Raw genomic sequence first — 22,500 nt, 5'->3', positions numbered from 1 at the left:
CAAAGCCCAGCATGAAGACGATCCGCGGAAACGTCAGGAACAGATGCTGGGAGACGAAGAGGAAGACATGGATCATGGTCTTTGGCTCCATTAACTCAGTTTGGTTCTGATCCGGAGGATGTTGGTACCTGAACGATGAACAGCGGCCCGGCCGGCTGCTGCTGGCCGCGCTCGTCGACGTAGCTGGCTCCGAGCAGCCCTGAACGCAGCACGGCGTGGAGCAACATGTCCGCCGTCAGCAGGCCGATGGCCAGCGCCGTGCCGCACACGCTCAGTAGGTACAGCAGGAAGTAGCGCGTGTTCCTGGCGCCGACGCAGTTGTTGACCCAGACGCAGTGGTGGTCGAAGCGATGGACGCACCTGTTGCAGACTCCTGAGGTTCAGACAGGAAAAGCTGCAGTCAAACGTCTCACAGGAGCAGATTCCTGCTAAAAGCATGCGTGACCTTTGACCTTTAGCACATGCTGACCCCTGGCAGCTGCAAACATCAATGCGCCAACAGACCGGAGGAGCTGCAAATAGGTAAACTCCCAAAGTAAGAAACTGATAAAAGGTTTAAATCATTTTTACAGATACAAATCTTAAAAGTGTGGCATGCATTTGTTTTAGCTCCCTTTAATCAGAATAAAATCCAGTTCAGCAAATCAACTCGAGAAGTTCCCGTTTCAGTAACCAGAGTCCTGCTGGGGTCTGGCTAACGGCAACCAGCCAACCATCCCTACGATGAAACATGGCGATGGCAGCATCATGCTGTGGGAATGCTTTGAATAGAGCTAAATAGAAGGAAAAACCCAGTGAGAGGCTGGGGGAGGAGAACCAGCCTCAACATGCAGACATATTATGGGATGCTTTAAAGATTGCTCATGTGTTAGAATGGCCTAGTCAAAGTCCAGACGTAAATACAATTGAGATCCAGTTGTAGCTATACCTCCACCCGATCTGACTGAGCTTGAACTGTTTTACTGTGACAAAGAGATAAATGCATGCCGCACTTTTCAGATTTTTACAAGCTGCTCTGTGCTCACCTGCCTGCTAAAGTCCCAGTCAAACACCGAGACGTTTGTGGCTGATGTGGTGGACAGAGTGTGAACTCACTGCAGTGTTTGGAGCGTGCCGGTTTGATAAGTTGACACGTTTCACAGGAAACTCCAGGGTGGAAGAGCCGCCTGTCGTACGGATAGGTGTGAGTCAGGCTGGAGGCCTTCGTCTCTGTGACTGTTCCTGGTGAGACGCAGCAAAAAAACTGACATTTATGTCACTTATTCCTACTAATCCATAAAAATAACCCAACGCCGCCTCTGTTCTGGCTTTAGGGTAAAAACTGGGGGGAGAGGAAGTGGACCTGGGTCTGTCCTGATGCAGAGGTAGAAGAAGAAAGTCTTGACGGCCAGCAGGATGTAAGGAACCGACAGGCTGGTCAGGCTGCTGCTGTCCATCTCCCTGCAGAAACCAAACACCTCCAGGCTGAACTCGGCGAAGACGGCGCCTTCCAGCAGGACGTGCAGGTAAACGAACAGGCTGCTCCTGCAGCCAAACACAGGAACGACATTTACACTGAGGAGCAAAGAACTGGAAACTAAACATTTACACTGAGGAGCAAAGAACTAGAAAATAAACATTTACACTGAGGAGCAAAGAACTAGAAAATAAACATTTACACTGAGGAGCAAAGAACTAGAAAATAAACATTTACACTGAGGAGCAAAGAACTAGAAAATAAACATTTACACTGAGGAGCAAAGAACTAGAAAATAAACATTTACACTGAGGAGCAAAGAACTAGAAAATAAACATTTACACTGAGGAGCAAAGAACTAGAAAATAAACATTCACACTGAGGAGCAAAGAACTGGAAAATAAACATTCACACTGAGGAGCAAAGGGTGATGCAGCAAGAACTAGAAAATAAACTAAAGTCAGAACACCATGTGAAAAAAGTCCTATGAAAAATAAACTCATTATATCGAAAGAAAAATGTGACAAGAATTAAGCCGTACAATAAAATATCACAAAAACAGAAAATTATTCAGGAATGAATTCATATTACAAGAATAAAGTCATAATATTATGGAAATAAAGTGATAAAAATCTCAGAAAAAAATCATTTGAAAATAAATTCATAATATCAGAAAAGCTGTAATAATACAAAAATCATTCTTACAACATAAAGTCGTAACATTATGAGAATAAAGTCTTAATGTTAACAGAATAAAGTCGTAATATTAGTATAATAAAATAATTTTATGATAATTCTCACACAGGAAAACTTAAAATGCGGGACGTTGAGTTTAATCTGATCCTCCATGTTGAACACGGCAGCATTAGATTCCGATCAGGAAGCGATCAGGAAACGATCATCTATTAGCCGAACCAGCTGCCAAATCTTGATAACTTTATTGAATCTTTTTTCTCATTAAAACAACTTTTGTCTCCTAATTTGTCATTTTTTTCCAGGTAATATTGAGCTTTGATTCTTCTAATGACGTTATTTATGGAATTTTAAAAAATCTGTTAGTCTGTCCCTAATAGTCAACTTTTTTTAATTGTATGGAGCTTAATTGGTGTCATAAAATTTAGGAAAAAAATATAAAAATAAGGAAAAAAACTGAAAAGAAAAAAAAATCAAACTGAAAAGTTCCAAACTACGTTAATATTCAATGTCTTAATTAAAAACAAACCTCTGGTGGAAGAGTCTGTGGACGATCCAGTGTGAAAACCTCTGCAGCCACTGAGGAGTAAACGGTGCGACCACCTGGGAAGGAAACGCACCTGTATGAACCTCAACAGCGCCACTCAGCGGTGGTTTGGAGGAATGACGGAATAAAAAAACAACTTACCTTTGTAACATAACTGAGCAGAGTGTTAAAGGGGCTGTGCTGCTGGCCGGAGTATTTACAAACTAGGAACATACAGGTTAGCACTACCGCGACGTAGATCCCAAACAAGGTGAGGAAGTCCATGTTTCACCTGGCAGGGGCGTACAGGTGTGTTAAACCCGTCCTCCCTGCCTCGGGTACGCTTTGTTGCTGTTAGCTCGGCCTATTCAGTTCTCATGTAAACAGGTAGAAAACCAAAATTACAACAGGAAGATCCGGTTCTCTGAAAGTCCCAGACAAATAACTGACTCCAGCATGCTAACCATAAACACAGCAGCCCGGCTGCTAGCATGCTAACCATAAACACAGCAGCCCGGCTGCTAGCATGCTAACCATAAACACAGAGGCCCGGCTGCTAGCATGCTAACCATAAACACAGAGGCCCGGCTGCTAGCATGCTAACCATAAACACAGAGGCCCGGCTGCTAGCATGCTAACCATAAACACAGAGGCCCGGCTGCTAGCATGCTAACCATAAACACAGCAGCCCGGCTGCTAGCATGCTAACCATAAACACAGCAGCCAGACTGCTAGCATGCTAACCATAAACACAGAGGCCCGGCTGCTAGCATGCTAACCATAAACACAGAGGCCCACTGCCAGATGTTGCTTCTTCTTCTTCTTCTCTCACCTCAACATAACTGGCCGGGTGTACCTGCTGACCGCCAGGTTCACTTGCCTCCCACCTTCTGCATCCGTGAATGATGCTACTTCCGTAGCCTGACGCTAACATGATCACGTGGTTCTTGATTAACTTCGCCGGGTCAAAATGGATTTTACCAGTAAAAGTATCTCTGTGTCAATATAGTTTTACTCGATTGGATTAAAGATTTTAAATTACGGGATCAGACAGATAAAAAATAATAAAAAATCCTGTTATTTTAAAGAGTAACTATAATAGAAAATTCAAATAAATAAACATAATACCAAATTCAGGTAGAAGAAACACTTTTCCACTAATTATGAGCCTACCTGTAAGATTTACAGGGATGCACTGTTTGCATTGAAAAGTTCTGTTTTAAAAAATATAAAGTATTCTTGGCCCAGTTATTCTTCTCTTCACGGATATTTTATGGCCCCCAACCACAATTCAAGAATTAATTAGGACAAAAATACAACTTTAAATCTATTTACAAGAAATGCTAGATGCAACACAAAGTGATCATTTTTCCAAGGTTTCCATCTGTTGCCATGGTAACTATGGCCACATCTACTCATGTACATATATGAAGACTTAGACCTCAGTTCACCAAAATCTGCTTTTAACCGCTTTATTAAAACGTGACTGAATACAGGAAGTGTTTTCAATCGAAGGCTGACCCAGCAGAGAAATTACCTTTCAGTTTTCTTTAAGCTAAAAGAAAAGCCTCTCATTTAACAAGGAAAAACATTTGAAGTTTGGATCTACAAAAAGAATCTGATTATTTGTTTAATTAAAATAGTTCCTGCTGAGTTTATAGGTAAAAACAATATTACAACATATTTAGTGATTTTAGTTTTTTTATTGTATTTTTGGCTTGAGAATGTTTGAGCTGGTGATTTTGGCCAACATTTCAGAAAGTCTGGACTCGCCTGACGTGCAGAATTTAACACCAGCAGGTGAAACACCTGTCTGACCTTTTCTCCCGCCCAGGCCCGCTCCCCGCGCCATGATGCATGATGGGATGCCTGCTGGGTCTGGTTGCGGACGCGGCCGGCCTGCAGCTCAGGTTTCGGCCCTCCGGTCTGGCAGGACCACATCACTGCGGAGCGGTGAGCTCGTCTGCAGCCGCGCTGTAAAAAGGTACTGGTTCTGTCCAGGTGAGACTGGAGGGAAACTTCCTGTCCTGGAGATTTTTCCACCTAAATCCTGTGATTGTTTTCAGTTTGGCAGCTGAAGCGGTAAACGTTTCAGTTTGTTTCCTGTTTGAACGCTGGCTTTGTTTAATTATTCAGGTCTAACGTGCTGCTGTTTACAGTGTACTCTCTGCCACTGAACTGTTTACAACATGCAGGACTTTGGACACGATTTACATCAAATAACATTAAACTGTGTCTGATAGAAAAATGTCTTTTCCTGGTTAACAGGGTGGATTTAAATATCTAACATTTCCAACACATTTAGTAAAATATCACAAACAACCTGGATTAAATCAGATGTTATAATCTGAAATTGTCTTTTTATGAAATATCTTTTTACCTTCAGAGGTTCCTTTCCTCTTCTGAAGGAAACAAACATTCAGTAACACCTCTAGTGAATCTATCATCAGCAGGAAACGGGCGGTGAACGGATGAAATGGGATTATTACTGATCAAGCAGAATAAATAGATGAATGTTTCCAGAACCAGGCGAAGCTGAAACCGACCTGCAGGAGTTTTGGTGGAACAGATTTACAGATGAAGAAGTTTTTATTTTAAATGTTTGTATATTTTGTTAGTTCTGACTTTTGCTCAGATTTTGTTGTTTTTTTCACTGACTGGTTTTTCTAGAGTCTTTATTTTCAGTTAATGATGAATCGATTACTAAACTAGTTGACGATTATTCCAATAATCGTGATTGATCCGATGAATCGCCTCAGACGTATCGAGTTCTTGTCGTCCATCTCGGTTTAGAGTTGGTTCCCGTATTGATGACGGGGGTTGGAGCAGGACTAGAGGTCCAGCTGATAATCCTAATCCTGTGGGCTGAAGGATTACGTTGCCCCCAGTCCTGCACAGACCCGCAGACTTCCAGGCGGGCGGATGCTCCAGTTAGCGCCGTCAGGCTCCGTCAGCGCGGCGCAGCGATTCTGGGCCAGCAGCGGCCCTGGGAGAGCCGCCGCGCCCAGAGAGGAGGAGGAGAAGACGCTGCGGTGTATTTATAGCTAAATGAGGCCTCACAACGGCCTCTTTTGGGCAGAATTATTAAGGAAGTGAGGTGCGCGGTGCAGGCGTCCCAGTTTTCTGATTACCAGTGTGCAAGCTGGCTGGCCTGAGGATGAATCAGGGACTAACTGCCTGACACTCAGAGAGGCTCACTGCACACTCAGCCTCTGCCATGACGAGGCGGCTGCTGTTGGGGTGGAGCAGCATCTCCGGCCGCTGACCTGCTCGGCCGACTCCGGCCTCCTGGGACGTTTTACAGCTGGACTGACTGACCGGCAGGATGAAGAAGTTCCTGCAGAATAAAAAGGGCAGATCCTCGTTCCGGCAGAGCAGACGTGGCCCTCGCTGTCCATCTAAAGATTTCTGTAAGCTTTTACTCCCAGTTCTTACACTTTGGAGGAATCATTCGCAGCTTAATTATTATTTCTGAGGCTGCTGCTTTTGAGGAATTTGTTTTAAGGTTTTAGTCTTAAGAAGCTTAAAGTTTGACTTTGATAATTACGTCCAAGCGAACCGAGCTGCTCCACTTTCCTTTGCTGCATAATTACCATTTAATGGAAATGAGCTTGTCTTTCGAGCTAATTAAGGTCCCAGTCGGTGTCATGCCTCCGTGGGATTGGCTGCCGTGGCTTTTAGAAGCGGGTCGGGTTCGGCTCGGCTCGGGGTGAAGCTGCTGCAGCTCTCAGTTCAGGCTCAGTGCAGGAGGAGGCAGATTAACTCAGATTAACTCAGATTAGACACTTTGGAGGTAAATCAGTGGAGCTGGAGGTTTGGGCTGAGTGGAGGATCTGATGCTTCATCCTGTCCAGTCCTCAGCATGCCGGCGTCCAACCAGGGCTGGCCCGAGGACTTCGGCTTCCAGCTGGGCGGAAGTGGACCCAGCTACATCCTGTGGGTGGAGGAGGGCAGCAGCGCCCACCTGGCCGGGCTGCAGGCGGGGGACCAGGTCCTGGAGATCGAGGGCCACAACGTGTCCACTCTGGCCCCGCAGGCCGTCATCGCCATCGCACAAACGCAGAAGAACATCCCGCCCAGCATCGGCGTGGTGTCCCGCATCCAGCAGGTCCGGTTCGGCTCCCCGCCTGTCGCTGAGCTCATGTGTTCATCTGCTCATGTGTTCATCTGGCAGCCTTGTTTCTGGTTGCTGAACCAGGAACAAGGTTTGTTTGTTTACTTTCTATTTGTGCTTTAATCAGATTAACAGTAAATAACATTAATGACATTTTAAAGACGGATTACAGCTGCTGTAATCCATCACCCGGGTCGGACGGCGCCTCTGCAGCTGTCAGCGGGCGACAGGCGGCGTCGCCCTGGGCGGGCCGCCGGCCCATCAACGGTTTCACCGTTGTTTCTGTGTCTGGTCCAGATGGACATCGTTCCGGGTCCGGACAGTCGTTTTGGCTTCACCATCGTGGGAGACTGCCCCCTGCTGGTGGAGGACTGCTCACCTTGCTCCCCCGCCGGCCGGGCCGGGCTGCGGGCCGGCGACTTCGTCATGGAGGTGAACGGCATCCCCGTCAGGCACCACGAGATGGCGGCCGCGCTCATCAAGGCGTCGCAGGGCCGGACGCTGCGCCTGGGCGTGCTGAGCCTGGGGCCGCGGCACAAACGCAGCACCAGCCTGGAGGACGGCCCGGCGGGCGGCGAGTGGGCCCGGCTGGACCGCAAGCACAAGGCTCTGGAGTTCAACATGAAGGTACGGCAGGCAGACGGGAGGCGGCTCAGTCCAGACGCTAGGCCGGTTCTGTTCCAGCAGGTAGAGGAACCGCACCACTTCCTGCTTCAGCATCCTCCATCAGAACCGGACCATCAATCTGGTTCTGTTCTCCATGGTACCGCTGCATCTCAGCACACTTAGAATAAGACAAAACTAAGTTACAAGTAACTTTTAATCAAATACGGAGCTTGTTTTACGTCAATAGTTCCTTAATATTAATGAAAAAGTTCTGGTTCCAGTGGCCGGACTAGTTACTGAAGCTCCTCCTCCACGTCTGAAGCTCCGCCCCTCGTCTTTAGCTCCGCCCCTCATCCCTGCAGGTGGAGCAGCTGCTGGGCGAAGCCCCGGAGGTGAAGGAGAGGCTGTTCTCGGTGCTGAAGCAGTACGCGGCGGAGAAGAAGGTGGAGTGGCTGGCCGCCGCGCTGCCGGAGGTCCTGACCAGCGCCGAGCAGCGGCAGCTCATCTCCAGCATCAGGTAGGGGCTGGAGCGGGTCGGAGTGGTTCGCAGCGGGTCGGAGCGTGTGGCAGCGGGTCGGAGCGGGTCGCAGCGGGCCGGAGCGGGTAGGAGCGGGTCGGAGCGGGCCGGAGCGGGTCGGAGCGGGTCGGAGCGGGCCGGAGCGGGTCGCAGCGGGCCGGAGCGGGTAGGAGCGGGTCGGAGCGGGCCGGAGCGGGCCGGAGCGGGCCGGAGCGGGTCGCAGCGGGCCGGAGCGGGTCGGAGCGGGCCGGAGCGGGTCGGAGCGGGTCGCAGCGGGTCGGAGCGGGTCGCAGCGGGTCGGAGCGGGTCGCAGCGGGTCGGAGCGGGTCGCAGCGGGTCGGAGCGGGTCGCAGCGGGTCGGAGCGGGTGGCAGCGGGTCGGAGCGGGTCGCAGCGGGTCGGAGCGGGTCGGAGCGGGTCGGAGCGGGTCGCAGCGGGTCGGAGCGGGTCGCAGCGGGCCGGAGCGGGTAGGAGCGGGTCGGAGCGGGTCGGAGCGGGCCGGAGCGGGCCGGAGCGGGTCGCAGCGGGCCGGAGCGGGTAGGAGCGGGTCGCAGCGGGTCGGAGCGGGTCGGAGCGGGTCGGAGCGGGTCGGAGCGGGCCGGAGCGGGTCGCAGCGGGCCGGAGCGGGTAGGAGCGGGTCGCAGCGGGCCGGAGCGGGCTGGAGCGGGTCTGAGCGGGTCGCAGCGGGTCTGAGCGGGCCGGAGCGGCTCCCTGCCTCCGTCAGGGCGGGCGGAGTGGAAAACACATTGGGCTCAGTGGTTCCCAGTGCTCCCAGTCAGTCAGTGTGAGCCTTCCTCCTGACTAACACCTGAAACATTCGGGTGAAGTTTTCAGGTTGTTCAGGAGCTTCAGAGGAACAAACCGATCAAAGCCCAGAATCTGTGTTGGGAACAGAGCAGTGAGTGGGCCGCCGCTGCTGCAGAGCAGTTATTTATATCCCAGCAGGCTGCTTCCTGCAGCCAGCAGGGGGCGCTGGCAGCAGCTGGCTTTCATCCTGATTGGTTCCAGAAACACACCAACATGCATCTGTGAACAGATGACGGCTCCTCTAAAGGGAGAGAAGCTGCTGAGGCCCCCAGAAGCACCGCGATTTAAAGGTACAGCGCGTATTTACCTGCTACAGCTTCTGTCAGAATATACTGAGTCCATCTAGAGGGAAACATCAGAACCACGAGTTCATGTTGGATCTTATTATGGGTCAAAGCTGAAATATACAAACCTCCCCAACACTCCCTGGCCTGGTCCACCTGTTGCTAGGTGAGGTCGACCCTGTTGACCCGTTGCTAGGTGAGGTCGACCCTGTTGACCCGTTGCTAGGTGAGGTCGACCCCGTTGACCCGTTGCTAGGTGAGGTCGACCCCGTTGACCCGTTGCTAGGTGAGGTCGACCCCATTGACCCGTTGCTTTGCTGAAAAAAATCTAGAAATTTCTGTTTGATTTCACTGATTTATTCTGGTCCCGGTTCTGGTTCTGGTCCTGGTTCTGGTTCTGTTCTTAAAAGCAAGATATTCTAAATATTCAGACTTTAATTGCAACTGTTGAATAATAAAATCGCTGAGCAAATCAAATAAAAATGATCTCTGAAATGTATTAAAATATAAGTTTAGTTTTATTTAACTCCAACACCTGCAGAGCTGCAGCGATAATCTATAATCTCAGATTTGGGTGTGACTAGATTTCCACATAAAACCAGGTTGGTTTGGAAATATTTGTTCCCTTAAAATCTAAAATAATCCATTAAAAAACAGCATTTTGTGCTTATTTAGATGCAGAAACATTTTCCTAAAGCAGGCGTCTGTGGGAGGAGCCTGCTGTCGCTCAGCTCTCTCTCTCACCTTGCTGTCGCTCAGCTCTCACTCTCACCTTGCTGTCGCTCAGCTCTCTCTCTCACCTTGCTGTCGCTCAGCTCTCACTCTCACCTTGCTGTCGCTCAGCTCTCACCTTGCTGTCGCTCAGCTCTCTCTCTCACCTTGCTGTCGCTCAGCTCTCACTCTCACCTCACCTTGCTGTCGCTCAGCTCTCACTCTCACCTTGCTGTCGCTCAGCTCTCACCTTGCTGTCGCTCAGCTCTCACCTTGCTGTCGCTCACTCTCAACTTGCTGTCGCTCAGCTCTCTCTCTCACCTTGCTGTCGCTCAGCTCTCTCTCTCACCTCGCTGTCGCTCAGCTCTCTCTCTCACCTTGCTGTCGCTCAGCTCTCACCTTGCTGTCGCTCAGCTCTCTCTCACCTTGCTGTCGCTCACTCTCACCTTGCTGTCGCTCAGCTCTCTTTCTCACCTTGCTGTCGCTCACTCTCACCTTGCTGTCGCTCAGCTCTCTCTCTCACCTTGCTGTCGCTCAGCTCTCTCTCTCACCTTGCTGTCGCTCAGCTCTCACTCTCACCTCGCTGTCGCTCAGCTCTCTCTCTCACCTTGCTGTCGCTCAGCTCTCTCTCACCTTGCTGTCGCTCAGCTCTCACCTTGCTGTCGCTCAGCTCTCTCTCACCTTGCTGTCGCTCAGCTCTCACTCTCACCTTGCTGTCGCTCAGCTCTCACCTTGCTGTCGCTCACTCTCAACTTGCTGTCGCTCAGCTCTCTCTCACCTTGCTGTCGCTCAGCTCTCACTCTCACCTTGCTGTCGCTCAGCTCTCACCTTGCTGTCGCTCACTCTCACCTTGCTGTCGCTCAGCTCTCTCTCACCTTGCTGTCGCTCAGCTCTCACTCTCACCTTGCTGTCGCTCAGCTCTCACCTTGCTGTCGCTCACTCTCACCTTGCTGTCGCTCAGCTCTCACTCTCACCTCGCTGTCGCTCAGCTCTCTCTCTCACCTTGCTGTCGCTCAGCTCTCTCTCACCTTGCTGTCGCTCAGCTCTCACCTTGCTGTCGCTCAGCTCTCTCTCACCTTGCTGTCGCTCAGCTCTCACTCTCACCTTGCTGTCGCTCAGCTCTCTCTCTCACCTTGCTGTCGCTCAGCTCTCACCTTGCTGTCGCTCACTCTCAACTTGCTGTCGCTCAGCTCTCTCTCACCTTGCTGTCGCTCAGCTCTCACTCTCACCTTGCTGTCGCTCAGCTCTCACCTTGCTGTCGCTCACTCTCACCTTGCTGTCGCTCAGCTCTCTCTCACCTTGCTGTCGCTCAGCTCTCACTCTCACCTTGCTGTCGCTCAGCTCTCACCTTGCTGTCGCTCACTCTCACCTTGCTGTCGCTCAGCTCTCACTCTCACCTCGCTGTCGCTCAGCTCTCTCTCTCACCTTGCTGTCGCTCAGCTCTCTCTCACCTTGCTGTCGCTCAGCTCTCACCTTGCTGTCGCTCAGCTCTCTCTCACCTTGCTGTCGCTCAGCTCTCACTCTCACCTTGCTGTCGCTCAGCTCTCACCTTGCTGTCGCTCACTCTCAACTTGCTGTCGCTCAGCTCTCTCTCACCTTGCTGTCGCTCAGCTCTCACTCTCACCTTGCTGTCGCTCAGCTCTCACCTTGCTGTCGCTCACTCTCACCTTGCTGTCGCTCAGCTCTCTCTCACCTTGCTGTCGCTCAGCTCTCACTCTCACCTTGCTGTCGCTCAGCTCTCACCTTGCTGTCGCTCACTCTCACCTTGCTGTCGCTCAGCTCTCACTCTCACCTCGCTGTCGCTCAGCTCTCTCTCTCACCTTGCTGTCGCTCAGCTCTCTCTCACCTTGCTGTCGCTCAGCTCTCACCTTGCTGTCGCTCAGCTCTCTCTCACCTTGCTGTCGCTCAGCTCTCTCTCTCACCTTGCTGTCGCTCATCATCATCATCAGTTTATTGATTCATTTTCTCAGCTGTTTTCCAGCCTGGAGTCGTTATGTAACATCCGACTGCAGCAAAAAGAGTTTGAACCAAATGAGGATTTTCTCTAATTCATACGGATATTTACATACAGGCTGCTGACGTCTGATTGGATGATAGTTAGCATGTTAGCACGTAGTCCATCTGTCCATCTAGCTTCTATAAAGTTTCATCCCCGTGTTTCTCCTCCAATCATCTCTCAGCTCTGTTGTCTGGCCGACGCATGCAGGGAGGTGAGATGCTGGCGGAAGTGGAAGAGAGAGGAGGATGAAGAGAGAGAGAGGGAGGAATCCCACCTCGCTCGCTCACTCCCACACCTTTTCTGTCCCGCTGTATCGATGCGCCGCCGTTTCTCTCTGCAGCAGTTCTGATCAGCAGGCAGAGTTTCCTCCTGATCTCTGATTTAATCTCTGATCAGTTTTCTGCCTCCGGACTCGTTGGACTTCCTCCTCTCTCCCTGTGGGAATCGGTTTCTTCAGTTCTCTGGTTCAGACATGAAGGGAATCCTGTTGAGTTAGTTCCAGCTGAACTCTGGGTTTCTGTCTCCAGCATGGACTGAACCGGACCTGAACCGGACCTGAACTCTGAGGACAGCCTTCTAACGTGTCTCCGTCTTCCTCGCATGCCGCCATGTTTGCCAGAATCTTCGTCCCCAAGAAGCACCGGCAGCGTTTCGACGAGGCCGTCTCCCAGAACGTCATCAACCGGCTGTGCCGCTCCAAGAGCATCAGCGAGCCGCAGGGCCGCATGCGCCGCAGCCGCAGCGAGGACCAGTCCGACCGCCGCCACGGCTCCAAGCGGGCCAGCTCCGTGCCCAGGGACGGCGGAGAGCCGGAGAGGGAGCGGGGCGCCCGGAAGGCCGGGGGCCCCGCTCAGCCCCCGCTGGGGCCCAACCAGAGGTAGGCACAGCAGTTTCAGTTGTTTACAAATAATCTGCAGAAATTATAGGAAAAATACAAACAACTTTTACATTTACTGAGAAGAAGAAAAACCTAAAAGTCCAGTGTTCATATATTTAGTTGTTTTAATATTTTCAGTTTTAACTGATTTCTAATGAACAGAGTTTAGGTATGTGGTAGTTTACAATGATCGAGTTTCATGTGGTTATTCATTATAAAAATATAAATCCATTGTAATAAGCTCAATTGACTCCTTCTGAATAAAATCAAAACGATGACTAACCAGCAGGTATTGATATTTACAAACCAATAATCAATGAAACCTGCAGATTGATCAACTTTCCTCCCAGTGAGATTTTGAACCTCAGCAGTTTGAAAACAGAGGAGAACTCACAGCTGATCACCGCGCCCAGTTGCTCATCGTAACGTTCATGAAGGAGCGAGACGCCGGCGCTGCGTATGATGTGGGCCGGCCAGAGTCTGGAAACGCTGCAGATCCTCGGCCTCCATCGGACTGGGCCAGAAATCACCTTTAATTCTTGGGAAATTGGGGTTTCGCTCTTTGGGTTTTCATAGTTCAGAGTGATGTAATCGCACTCAGGGCGGCCATCTTGGTAGGCAAACGTGTTTTACAGCTTCTGTTAATCTGGACTTTGAATTCAGGTAAACTCTGGGATGGAATATTAGAGTCAGAGTTTTATTCTTTTAAATTAAACAGTAATGAAGTTCAGTAAAAACTGAAATTGTTGAGCATCTTGTTAAATTACAATTTGGCTTCAGATTCACAGATGAAGGAAATCTTTCATCTTTAACACATCAGCATCAAATTATTACCACCAGCTGAAGTTTGAAACGATTTAACAGCCACTGAGTGTAGAAGAAACATCCGGATGAGCCGAGCTGAAGTTAGTGTCTCTTCAAAGCACTTTGGTAAAATTACACATTTATTCTGCTCATATTCTAACTATACGTCAGGGTAGCCTGGCCCTGATATCCCATCGTCTGATTCCCGGAAGGGACGATTGGAATAAAAACATTTTGGAAAATATTTTCTGTCATTCATTTTGTAGAAAAATGATCAAATTTGAGACTGAATTTTCCCAACAGGCTGCTCTCATCCCGCCTTACGTAAGACGCTGCAGACTCCCCAGTTTTCCTCTGCAGGTTGCCTTTTTAGGCTTCCCTCTGCTCAGAGACGCCCAGGCTGCGCTGCCTCCAGCCGTTTCCATGGCAACGGGCTCTGGGCATTCAGCGGGCCTCCGCCGCCTCCACCGCCGATGCTGACGAAGCCGACAGAAGCACCGCCGCGATTGAAATGTCACGGCTGTTATCGGCGACGAAAATGTCACGATCTGGTTTTATTTGGACCAGAACCGACCCGACAGAACCGCACAGGAGGGGGAGGGGGGCAGAACCACAGAGAGAGAGAGGGAGCAGAGCGTCATGCCTCCATTTGCTCTGACTCCCACTGACAGGAAGTGACACATGAAAACAAAGAACAGGCTGGCGAACAGCAGCGGCCCGGTTCTGCTGAGGCTACATAATCACAAAATAAACAATCAATCATGTAATAATTGATCCCAATAATCTGGAAGATTAAAGACTTAAACAGGAACTTAAAGCCGTTTCTCAAACGGTGGTGCGAGGGCCCCTGTGGTACCTTGGCTTCCTGTACTGCGATCCTGAACGCCCAGCTGTTATTTAAATGGAAAATATGAACCAATCAGCTGCTGAGGAGCGAAGCCGAAACCATGCTGGTGTCCAATCATCTTCATCATCTTCATCAGAAGCTCCATAAGAAAGAAACGGTAGAAATCGAGCCTTGAGCCGGACGCTCCAGGTTCCGCTCCGGTTCCGCTCCGGTGTTCCGCTCCGGTTCCACTCCGGTTCCGCTCCGGTTCCACTGGACTAGACTAGACTAAACTAGCATAGATTATCTACACTAAACTAGACTAAACTAGACTGGAGGAGTTTTTAGAAAAAACGTTTTTTCATCTTTAATCCAAATTGTTTATTTATTTAGTCTGTAAATCCAGGTAACGATTAATCTGTTACTGGATTAGTTGGTGATTATTCCAGTAAAGGGTTAACGGTTCCAGGCCCGGCTGCGAGCCGGTACCAGCGGCCCGGTTCTGCACCCGGCCTGCCGGTACCAGCTGATGTCTCCGTCTGCAGGGTGATCCGAGTCTACAGAGGGAAGAAGAGCTTCGGCTTCACGCTGCGAGGCCACGCCCCCGTCTGCATCGACGCCGTCATCCCAGGTAATCAGCTGAAATCTGAACACAAGGAGCAACACGGTGGTGGCAGCATCATGCTGGGAGCTGAATCAGGACAATCCTGGAGAAAAAGCTGTTAGAGGCTGAAGAAGAGCTGAGACAATCAGCCTGACTTAATGGGTTAGAATGGCCTAGTCCAAGTACAGACTTAACTACCCTTGAGAATCTGTGGCAGCACTTAAAACCAGAGAAGGATTTCAGTCTGTAGACGTTGAAAGCTGCAGCTTCGGCACAGTGCTGACTCAGCCAGTCTGAGTAGAGAAACATGCCACACTTTTCAGATTTTATGTGTTGAATTTCCCCTGCCTGCTCCAACTGACACATCAAAGAAAAGCTGAGAAGAAACTTCCAGGTTTTAGGTGAGGATGGAGAACGGGCAGAAGAAATGGAGGCGAGATTCCTTTAAGTACGATCGTTTGTTTCCCTTTTAGCTTGTTTTCCTTTTAGCTTGTTTCCCTTTTTTCTTTAGTATTTTCTCTTGTTTTTGTCTGAGATATTTTAACATGAGACTGAAGTCGATCATTTAATCCCATTAGATTAATAGTGATCCTTTATATCAATTCTTAATCAGCTTTGGGTTTCTGAGATGAAAGCATCAGGATGTAGGTTGTTATTGAAGCTTCAGCAATGACGGCGCCTAGCCGCCCACCAGCCTGACTCAGTGGGCCTGCTGGGGGCAGAGCGCCGTGAGCCCCAGGCCTGCTGGGGGCAGAGCGCCGTGAGCCCCAGGCCTGCTGGGGGCGGAGCGCCGTGAGCCCCAGGCCTGCTGGGGGCAGAGCGCCGTGAGCCCCAGGCCTGCTGGGGGCGTGAGCCCCAGGCCTGCTGGGGGCAGAGCGCCGTGAGCCCCACGCCAGGCCTGCTGGGGGCGGAGCGCCGTGAGCCCCATGCCTGCTGGTGAAGACCAGCCACGAAGAACAGACAGCAGAATTAGAGCTGCTGTCTGTCGGCTGACAGATCAGGAAGCGGCGGCTCTCTGACCGCTGCGCCGTTCGTTACCCAGCACCGTTTAACATGCAGCTTATCTGCTCTGTGACGAGGCCGGAGCTTCGTCGGCCGGGGGGGTTACTGTGTCTCTGGACCCTCAGAGCCACATAAAGACGGCTCCAAAGTCGGCCTTCTGTCAGCTGAGAACAGAGTCAGAAACTCGTCCAGACGTTTATCGATTACTGCTTTCAGCTTCTGGGCTCCACAAACTTCTGGATAACATCTGGATAACATCTGGATAACATCTGGAACACTGAGGTTCTTTAAATCCAGACTAAAATCATGTTTTGTTACTTTGGAACCGTAATAAATTGAATATTGATCACAATGTTTGATGATTTTGATCACTCATCAAAATGTACATTTGTTCGCATATTAGTGACTCAGTGATGTTTTTCAGAACGGTCTTGATGAGATGTGCTATAGAAGTAAACGATTGATCGGTTGATTGATTGATCGATTGATCGGTTGATTGATCGGTTGATTGATCGGTTGATTGATCGGTCCTGTCTTGTCCCTCTCAGACAGTCCTGCTGAGGAGTGTGGGCTGAAACCCGGCGACCGCATCCTGTTCCTGAACGGCCTGGACATGAGGTCAGTTCCTTCCTGATGAACTTTCAGAACCGGGTCCAGTTCTGGACCTGCAGGTTCAGGTCACAATGAACCAGAATTCAGGATAAATTCTGCAGATTTAGAACAGAATCAGCCGTTACTGTTGGAGGCATGTAGGTTCACAAATGTAGAAAACAGATTAATAATAATAATAATGTACTGTAAGACAGGTGACCCGTCCAGGTGACCCGTCCAGGTGACCCGTCCAGTAAATTCATCCATCCATTTTCTTTACTCCCTGGTCCCTTAGTGGGTCGGGAGCTGCTGCCTCTCCAGAAAACGTTTCAGGTGAGAGGCAGGGTCACCTGGACGGGTCACCTGGACCTGGACGGGTCACCTGGACGGGTCACCTGGACGGGTCACCAGTCCGTCTCAGGGCAACAAACAGACCCAGGGAGAATTTAGAGACCAGTTAACCTGACAGTGGTGTTTCTGGAGCCGGAGTACCCAGAGAGAACCCACCATGCAGCTCCATGCAGAAAGACCCGGAATCGAACCAGAACCTTCTGCTGCAGGCAGCAGCTCTACCCGCTGCTCCACTGTGCAGCCTCTACCTGGAAACTTATTAAATTCAAATAAAAAATCCTTCAGGTGAATCTTCAGATCAGTTTCTCTCTGCAGTCACTCGGCTGTTTGCATCTGTTTACTGAAACCTGCTTTGGAACCCAGAGCAGAAATGAAACTATCAGAGGAAACATGAAGGTTCCCCAGGAGGAGGTCCGCCTCTCCGTTCTTCTAAACATAGAAATGCGAAACTTTAATTCTTCACTGACTTTACAGAAACTGACAGCTTCAGATCAGAACCGGGCCGGTTTTCAGTGCTTTCTGTCTGCAGCAGCCATTATGTAGTTCAGCTGTGCTGCTCAGAGCAGAACCTGCTGGTCCGGCTCAGTCTGACCTCCAACAGCTGCTTCAGCTCTGCACCAACAGGAACCGGTCCTGACTCACGCCGTCACCTGGCAGCCACGTGACAGCTGTTGCCATGGCGACCTGATCGTTTAGACCAGGTGACGGCAGCAGCGTAGCACCTGCGGAGTCAACATACGGTGCAAAACGGCAGCAAAGATGTTCGCCGTAACCATGGAAACCGCTTCCAGATCAGGAGGACAACAGCTGAGCTGAATATGGAGATGATTTCATGTTTTCACAAACCGGCGGGTCAGAACCGGCGCTGGGCGCCATTAAAACGTTTCATCAGGATCATTTCATTTAATCAAACTGTAAGGACAAAATTATTCATATTTTCAGTTCAATTTTTATTTTTTTCTGCCAAATTATTGAATTAATATCATCAGATTTGAACATCACGTTCATCTTTCCAGAGTTTCTCTCATCCTTCATGGAGCTTCTTTAGAAATCTGGACGCTAACGTTAGCATTAGCTGCTACATGTTAGCATTCAGATGCTATTTTAGGCCAGCATAGCTTCTGATAGGCTAACTGCTGTTAGCACCACTTGAACACAACAACAGTCTCTTCCGTCGTCCAATCAGATCGTTTAGAATCGGCCTCCGTTTCTCGGTGTTTAGCTCAGAACGACCCGTTTACTGCGTTACCGTCTCTGGTTCTGTACTCGGGCTCCATGTTTCTGGACGGTCGGTTACATCTGCTGTTTCAGGTCCTCCATCTTGTCCTCCTGCAGGAGCTGCTCCCATGAGAAGGTGGTGTCCATGCTGCAGGGCAGCGGGGCGGTGCCCACCCTGGTGGTGGAGGACGGCCCGTCGGACTTCTCCTCGGACCAGACCGACCCAGAAGAGTCCCCCAGTCTGGCTCCCGCCATGGTTCCCCGCTCCAGGTCGGCTCACAGATCCTCTGGTTAAAATAAGGAATTTTACTGTTAATTATGCTGTTCTAGAAGATTGTAGTATGTAAGATAAGGTTGTTTTATGAAGTCAACTTTCAATGTCAGTAGAAGGAAACATGGATTTACTTTTCCTCCAGGCTGGAGCTCAACTGCTCCGAATGATTTAAACTACAGATTCACTGATACTTTGTGCTACAAGCCGTGAAGATGAGACAGAGACAGACAGACAGAGACAGAGGAAGACGTTCCTAACACTCTGTCTCTGTCTCTGCTGGACGTTCTGTCTCTGTCTCTGCTGGACGTTCTGTCTCTGCTGGACGTTTTGTCTCTGTCTCTGCTGGACGTTTTGTCTCTGTCCCTGCTGGACGTTGTGTCTCTGTCCCTGCTGGACGTTCTGTCTCTGTCCCTGCTGGACGTTCTGTCTCTGTCTCTGCTGGACGTTTTGTCTCTGTCTCTGCTGGACGTTTTGTCTCTGTCCCTGCTGGACGTTGTGTCTCTGTCCCTGCTGGACGTTCTGTCTCTGTCCCTGCTGGACGTTCTGTCTCTGTCCCTGCTGGACGTTCTGTCTCTGTCTCTGCTGGACGTTCTGTCTCTGTCTCTGCTGGACGTTCTGTCTCTGTCCCTGCTGGACGTTGTGTCTCTGTCTCTGCTGGACGTTGTGTCTCTGTCTCTGCTGGACGTTGTGTCTCTGTCTCTGCTGGACGTTGTGTCTCTGTCCCTGCTGGACGTTCTGTCTCTGTCTCTGCTGCACGTTCTGTCTCTGTCTCTGCTGGACGTTCTGTCTCTGTCTCTGCTGGACGTTTTGTCTCTGTCTCTGCTGGACGTTTTGTCTCTGTCCCTGCTGGACGTTGTGTCTCTGTCTCTGCTGGACGTTTTGTCTCTGTCTCTGCTGGACGTTTTGTCTCTGTCTCTGCTGGACGTTCTGTCTCTGTCCCTGCTGGACGTTCTGTCTCTGCTGGACGTTGTGTCTCTGTCTCTGCTGGACGTTGTGTCTCTGTCTCTGCTGGACGTTGTGTCTCTGTCTCTGCTGGACGTTGTGTCTCTGTCTCTGCTGGACGTTCTGTCTCTGTCCCTGCTGGACGTTCTGTCTCTGTCTCTGCTGGACGTTCTGTCTCTGTCCCTGCTGGACGTTCTGTCTCTGCTGGACGTTGTGTCTCTGTCTCTGCTGGACGTTGTGTCTCTGTCCCTGCTGGACGTTCTGTCTCTGTCCCTGCTGGACGTTCTGTCTCTGCTGGACGTTGTGTCTCTGTCTCTGCTGGACGTTGTGTCTCTGTCTCTGCTGGACGTTGTGTCTCTGTCTCTGCTGGACGTTGTGTCTCTGTCTCTGCTGGACGTTGTGTCTCTGTCTCTGCTGGACGTTGTGTATCTGTCTCTGCTGGACGTTCTGTCTCTGTCCCTGCTGGACGTTCTGTCTCTGTCTCTGCTGGACGTTCTGTCTCTGTCCCTGCTGGACGTTCTGTCTCTGCTGGACGTTGTGTCTCTGTCTCTGCTGGACGTTGTGTCTCTGTCTCTGCTGGACGTTCTGTCTCTGTCTCTGCTGGACGTTCTGTCTCTGTCTCTGCTGGACGTTCTGTCTCTGTCCCTGCTGGACGTTCTGTCTCTGCTGGACGTTGTGTCTCTGTCTCTGCTGGACGTTCTGTCTCTGTCTCTGCTGGACGTTGTGTCTCTGTCTCTGCTGGACGTTGTGTATCTGTCTCTGCTGGACGTTCTGTCTCTGTCTCTGCTGGACGTTCTGTCTCTGTCTCTGCTGGACGTTCTGTCTCTGTCTCTGCTGGACGTTCTGTCTCTGTCTCTGCTGGACGTTGTGTCTCTGTCCCTGCTGGACGTTCTGTCTCTGTCTCTGCTGCACGTTCTGTCTCTGTCTCTGCTGGACGTTCTGTCTCTGTCTCTGCTGGACGTTTTGTCTCTGTCTCTGCTGGACGTTTTGTCTCTGTCCCTGCTGGACGTTGTGTCTCTGTCTCTGCTGGACGTTTTGTCTCTGTCTCTGCTGGACGTTTTGTCTCTGTCTCTGCTGGACGTTCTGTCTCTGTCCCTGCTGGACGTTCTGTCTCTGCTGGACGTTGTGTCTCTGTCTCTGCTGGACGTTGTGTCTCTGTCTCTGCTGGACGTTGTGTCTCTGTCTCTGCTGGACGTTGTGTATCTGTCTCTGCTGGACGTTCTGTCTCTGTCCCTGCTGGACGTTCTGTCTCTGTCTCTGCTGGACGTTGTGTCTCTGTCTCTGCTGGACGTTGTGTCTCTGTCCCTGCTGGACGTTCTGTCTCTGTCTCTGCTGCACGTTCTGTCTCTGTCTCTGCTGGACGTTCTGTCTCTGTCTCTGCTGGACGTTCTGTCTCTGTCTCTGCTGGACGTTTTGTCTCTGTCTCTGCTGGACGTTTTGTCTCTGTCCCTGCTGGACGTTGTGTCTCTGTCTCTGCTGGACGTTTTGTCTCTGTCTCTGCTGGACGTTTTGTCTCTGTCTCTGCTGGACGTTCTGTCTCTGTCCCTGCTGGACGTTCTGTCTCTGCTGGACGTTGTGTCTCTGTCTCTGCTGGACGTTGTGTCTCTGTCTCTGCTGGACGTTGTGTCTCTGTCTCTGCTGGACGTTGTGTATCTGTCTCTGCTGGACGTTCTGTCTCTGTCCCTGCTGGACGTTCTGTCTCTGTCTCTGCTGGACGTTGTGTCTCTGTCTCTGCTGGACGTTGTGTCTCTGTCTCTGCTGGACGTTTTGTCTCTGTCTCTGCTGGACGTTTTGTCTCTGTCTCTGCTGGACGTTCTGTCTCTGTCCCTGCTGGACGTTCTGTCTCTGCTGGACGTTGTGTCTCTGTCTCTGCTGGACGTTGTGTCTCTGTCTCTGCTGGACGTTGTGTCTCTGTCTCTGCTGGACGTTGTGTATCTGTCTCTGCTGGACGTTCTGTCTCTGTCCCTGCTGGACGTTCTGTCTCTGTCTCTGCTGGACGTTGTGTCTCTGTCTCTGCTGGACGTTGTGTATCTGTCTCTGCTGGACGTTCTGTCTCTGCTGGACGTTCTGTCTCTGTCTCTGCTGGACGTTCTGTCTCTGTCTCTGCTGGACGTTCTGTCTCTGTCTCTGCTGGACGTTGTGTATCTGTCTCTGCTGGACGTTCTGTCTCTGCTGGACGTTCTGTCTCTGTCCCTGCTGGACGTTCTGTCTCTGTCTCTGCTGGACGTTGTGTCTCTGTCTCTGCTGGACGTTGTGTATCTGTCTCTGCTGGACGTTCTGTCTCTGCTGGACGTTCTGTCTCTGTCTCTGCTGGACGTTCTGTCTCTGTCTCTGCTGGACAGGTCCCCGGCGCTCAGCTCCCTGCAGTGGGTGGCAGAGATCCTCCCTCCCAGCATTAAGGTTCAGGGTCGAACCTTCAGCCAGCAGCTGGAGCACCTGCTGACCATCCAGGAGCGCTACACCGTCTGCAAGGCCCTGGAGACGTTCTTCCAGCACAGGTGAGCCGCGGGCTGGGCTGGGTAGGGTGGGGCTGGGTGAGGCTGGGCAGGAAGTGACCTCATATGGAGTGTTGTTGCTGGCAGGAACCTGGACAGCCTGATAGTGGACGTCTTCCCGGTGCTGGACACTCCAGCCAAGCAGCTGATCTGGCAGTTCATCCACCAGCTGCTGACCTACGACGAGCAGGAGCGCTGCCAGAGCAAGCTGTCTCGCTTCCTGGGCTTCAAGAGCAGCGGTACGGGTCAGAACCGCCCGGGTCAGAAGGAACGGGTCTGAGCAGAAATACTTAGCATAATTTTATCTACACAAATTGTACAGATATGCAGAAAGTAAAATTCTGAGCTTGCTAACGTGACATTTAGCTAAATATTTAGTTTGCAAACATTTGGAAATAAACATTGAAATTCCAACCTAAGTATTTAGCTTGTTGGCTTAATATTTAGATCTAAACATTTAGCTGGAAACGTTTATAAAAGAGATGCTGAAGATATGACTTCACACCAGGCAGTTTATTGGTTTTCCATGTTTCTGTGGGGATTTACCGACCGCCTGTCTGCAGTGCTGCTGGACCCTGACGGCGCTCCAGAGCACCACAAGCGCAGCAGCTCCATGCGGGTGACGGGGTCGTCGTACCGCAGCTGCATCAGGGAGAGGAGCTCTGACGACTGCATCATCGGGACTCACCTGGGAATGGGTACGGCCCCGGAAACACGGGCCGGACAGAACCGCCCGGCTGTGCAGAAATCTCCCTGTAGACTATCCATCACTTTAGAATCGTTTTTATTGTTTGTTTAGGTGGG

The 22,500-nt window shown here is 50.8% G+C and overlaps 2 protein-coding genes across 6 annotated transcripts in view; one reads left to right on the top strand and one right to left on the bottom strand.

Moving 5' to 3' along the window:
• zdhhc4 (zDHHC palmitoyltransferase 4) overlaps window positions 1–3,638 on the bottom strand; it is a 4,148-nt gene extending 510 nt beyond the window's left edge. Inside the window, exons 1-7 of one of the 2 annotated variants that reach the window (XM_081600681.1) lie at window positions 3,455–3,638; window positions 2,838–2,967; window positions 2,679–2,752; window positions 1,343–1,524; window positions 1,096–1,221; window positions 129–373; window positions 1–46 (exon numbers count right to left, since the gene is read on the bottom strand). The exon at window positions 1–46 is cut by the window's left edge and continues 510 nt beyond it. In XM_081600681.1, the coding sequence (XP_081456807.1) occupies window positions 1–46; window positions 129–373; window positions 1,096–1,221; window positions 1,343–1,524; window positions 2,679–2,752; window positions 2,838–2,960 (796 nt within the window). In that variant the 5' untranslated portion in view covers window positions 2,961–2,967; window positions 3,455–3,638. The remainder of the gene's footprint in view (window positions 47–128; window positions 374–1,095; window positions 1,222–1,342; window positions 1,525–2,678; window positions 2,753–2,837; window positions 2,968–3,454) is intronic. The other variant, XM_008436228.3, reaches the window with a different exon arrangement.
• A 941-nt stretch (window positions 3,639–4,579) lies between these two features.
• The window catches only part of grid2ipb (glutamate receptor, ionotropic, delta 2 (Grid2) interacting protein, b), a 29,566-nt gene continuing 11,645 nt past the window's right edge, over window positions 4,580–22,500 (top strand). For 2 of the 4 annotated variants that reach the window (XM_081600672.1, XM_081600671.1), the window contains exons 1-10: window positions 6,530–6,783; window positions 7,087–7,416; window positions 7,758–7,912; window positions 12,332–12,589; window positions 14,765–14,850; window positions 16,374–16,443; window positions 18,103–18,255; window positions 21,544–21,699; window positions 21,784–21,935; window positions 22,260–22,394. In XM_081600672.1, coding sequence (XP_081456798.1) covers window positions 6,538–6,783; window positions 7,087–7,416; window positions 7,758–7,912; window positions 12,332–12,589; window positions 14,765–14,850; window positions 16,374–16,443; window positions 18,103–18,255; window positions 21,544–21,699; window positions 21,784–21,935; window positions 22,260–22,394 — 1,741 coding nt within the window. In that variant the 5' untranslated portion in view covers window positions 6,530–6,537. Of the gene's footprint in view, window positions 4,660–5,792; window positions 6,086–6,529; window positions 6,784–7,086; window positions 7,417–7,757; window positions 7,913–12,331; window positions 12,590–14,764; window positions 14,851–16,373; window positions 16,444–18,102; window positions 18,256–21,543; window positions 21,700–21,783; window positions 21,936–22,259; window positions 22,395–22,500 lie in introns of those variants that run through there. The other 2 variants (XM_081600674.1, XM_081600673.1) reach the window with 2 other exon arrangements.

The sequence above is a fragment of the Poecilia reticulata genome, chromosome 19, assembly GCF_904066995.2.
Source record: "Poecilia reticulata chromosome 19, P_reticulata-male-v2, whole genome shotgun sequence".
Classification (NCBI taxonomy): Eukaryota; Metazoa; Chordata; class Actinopteri; order Cyprinodontiformes; family Poeciliidae; genus Poecilia; species Poecilia reticulata.
Note: the sequence above shows the minus strand (reverse complement) of the source record. Positions and strands in the feature narration are given on the sequence as shown.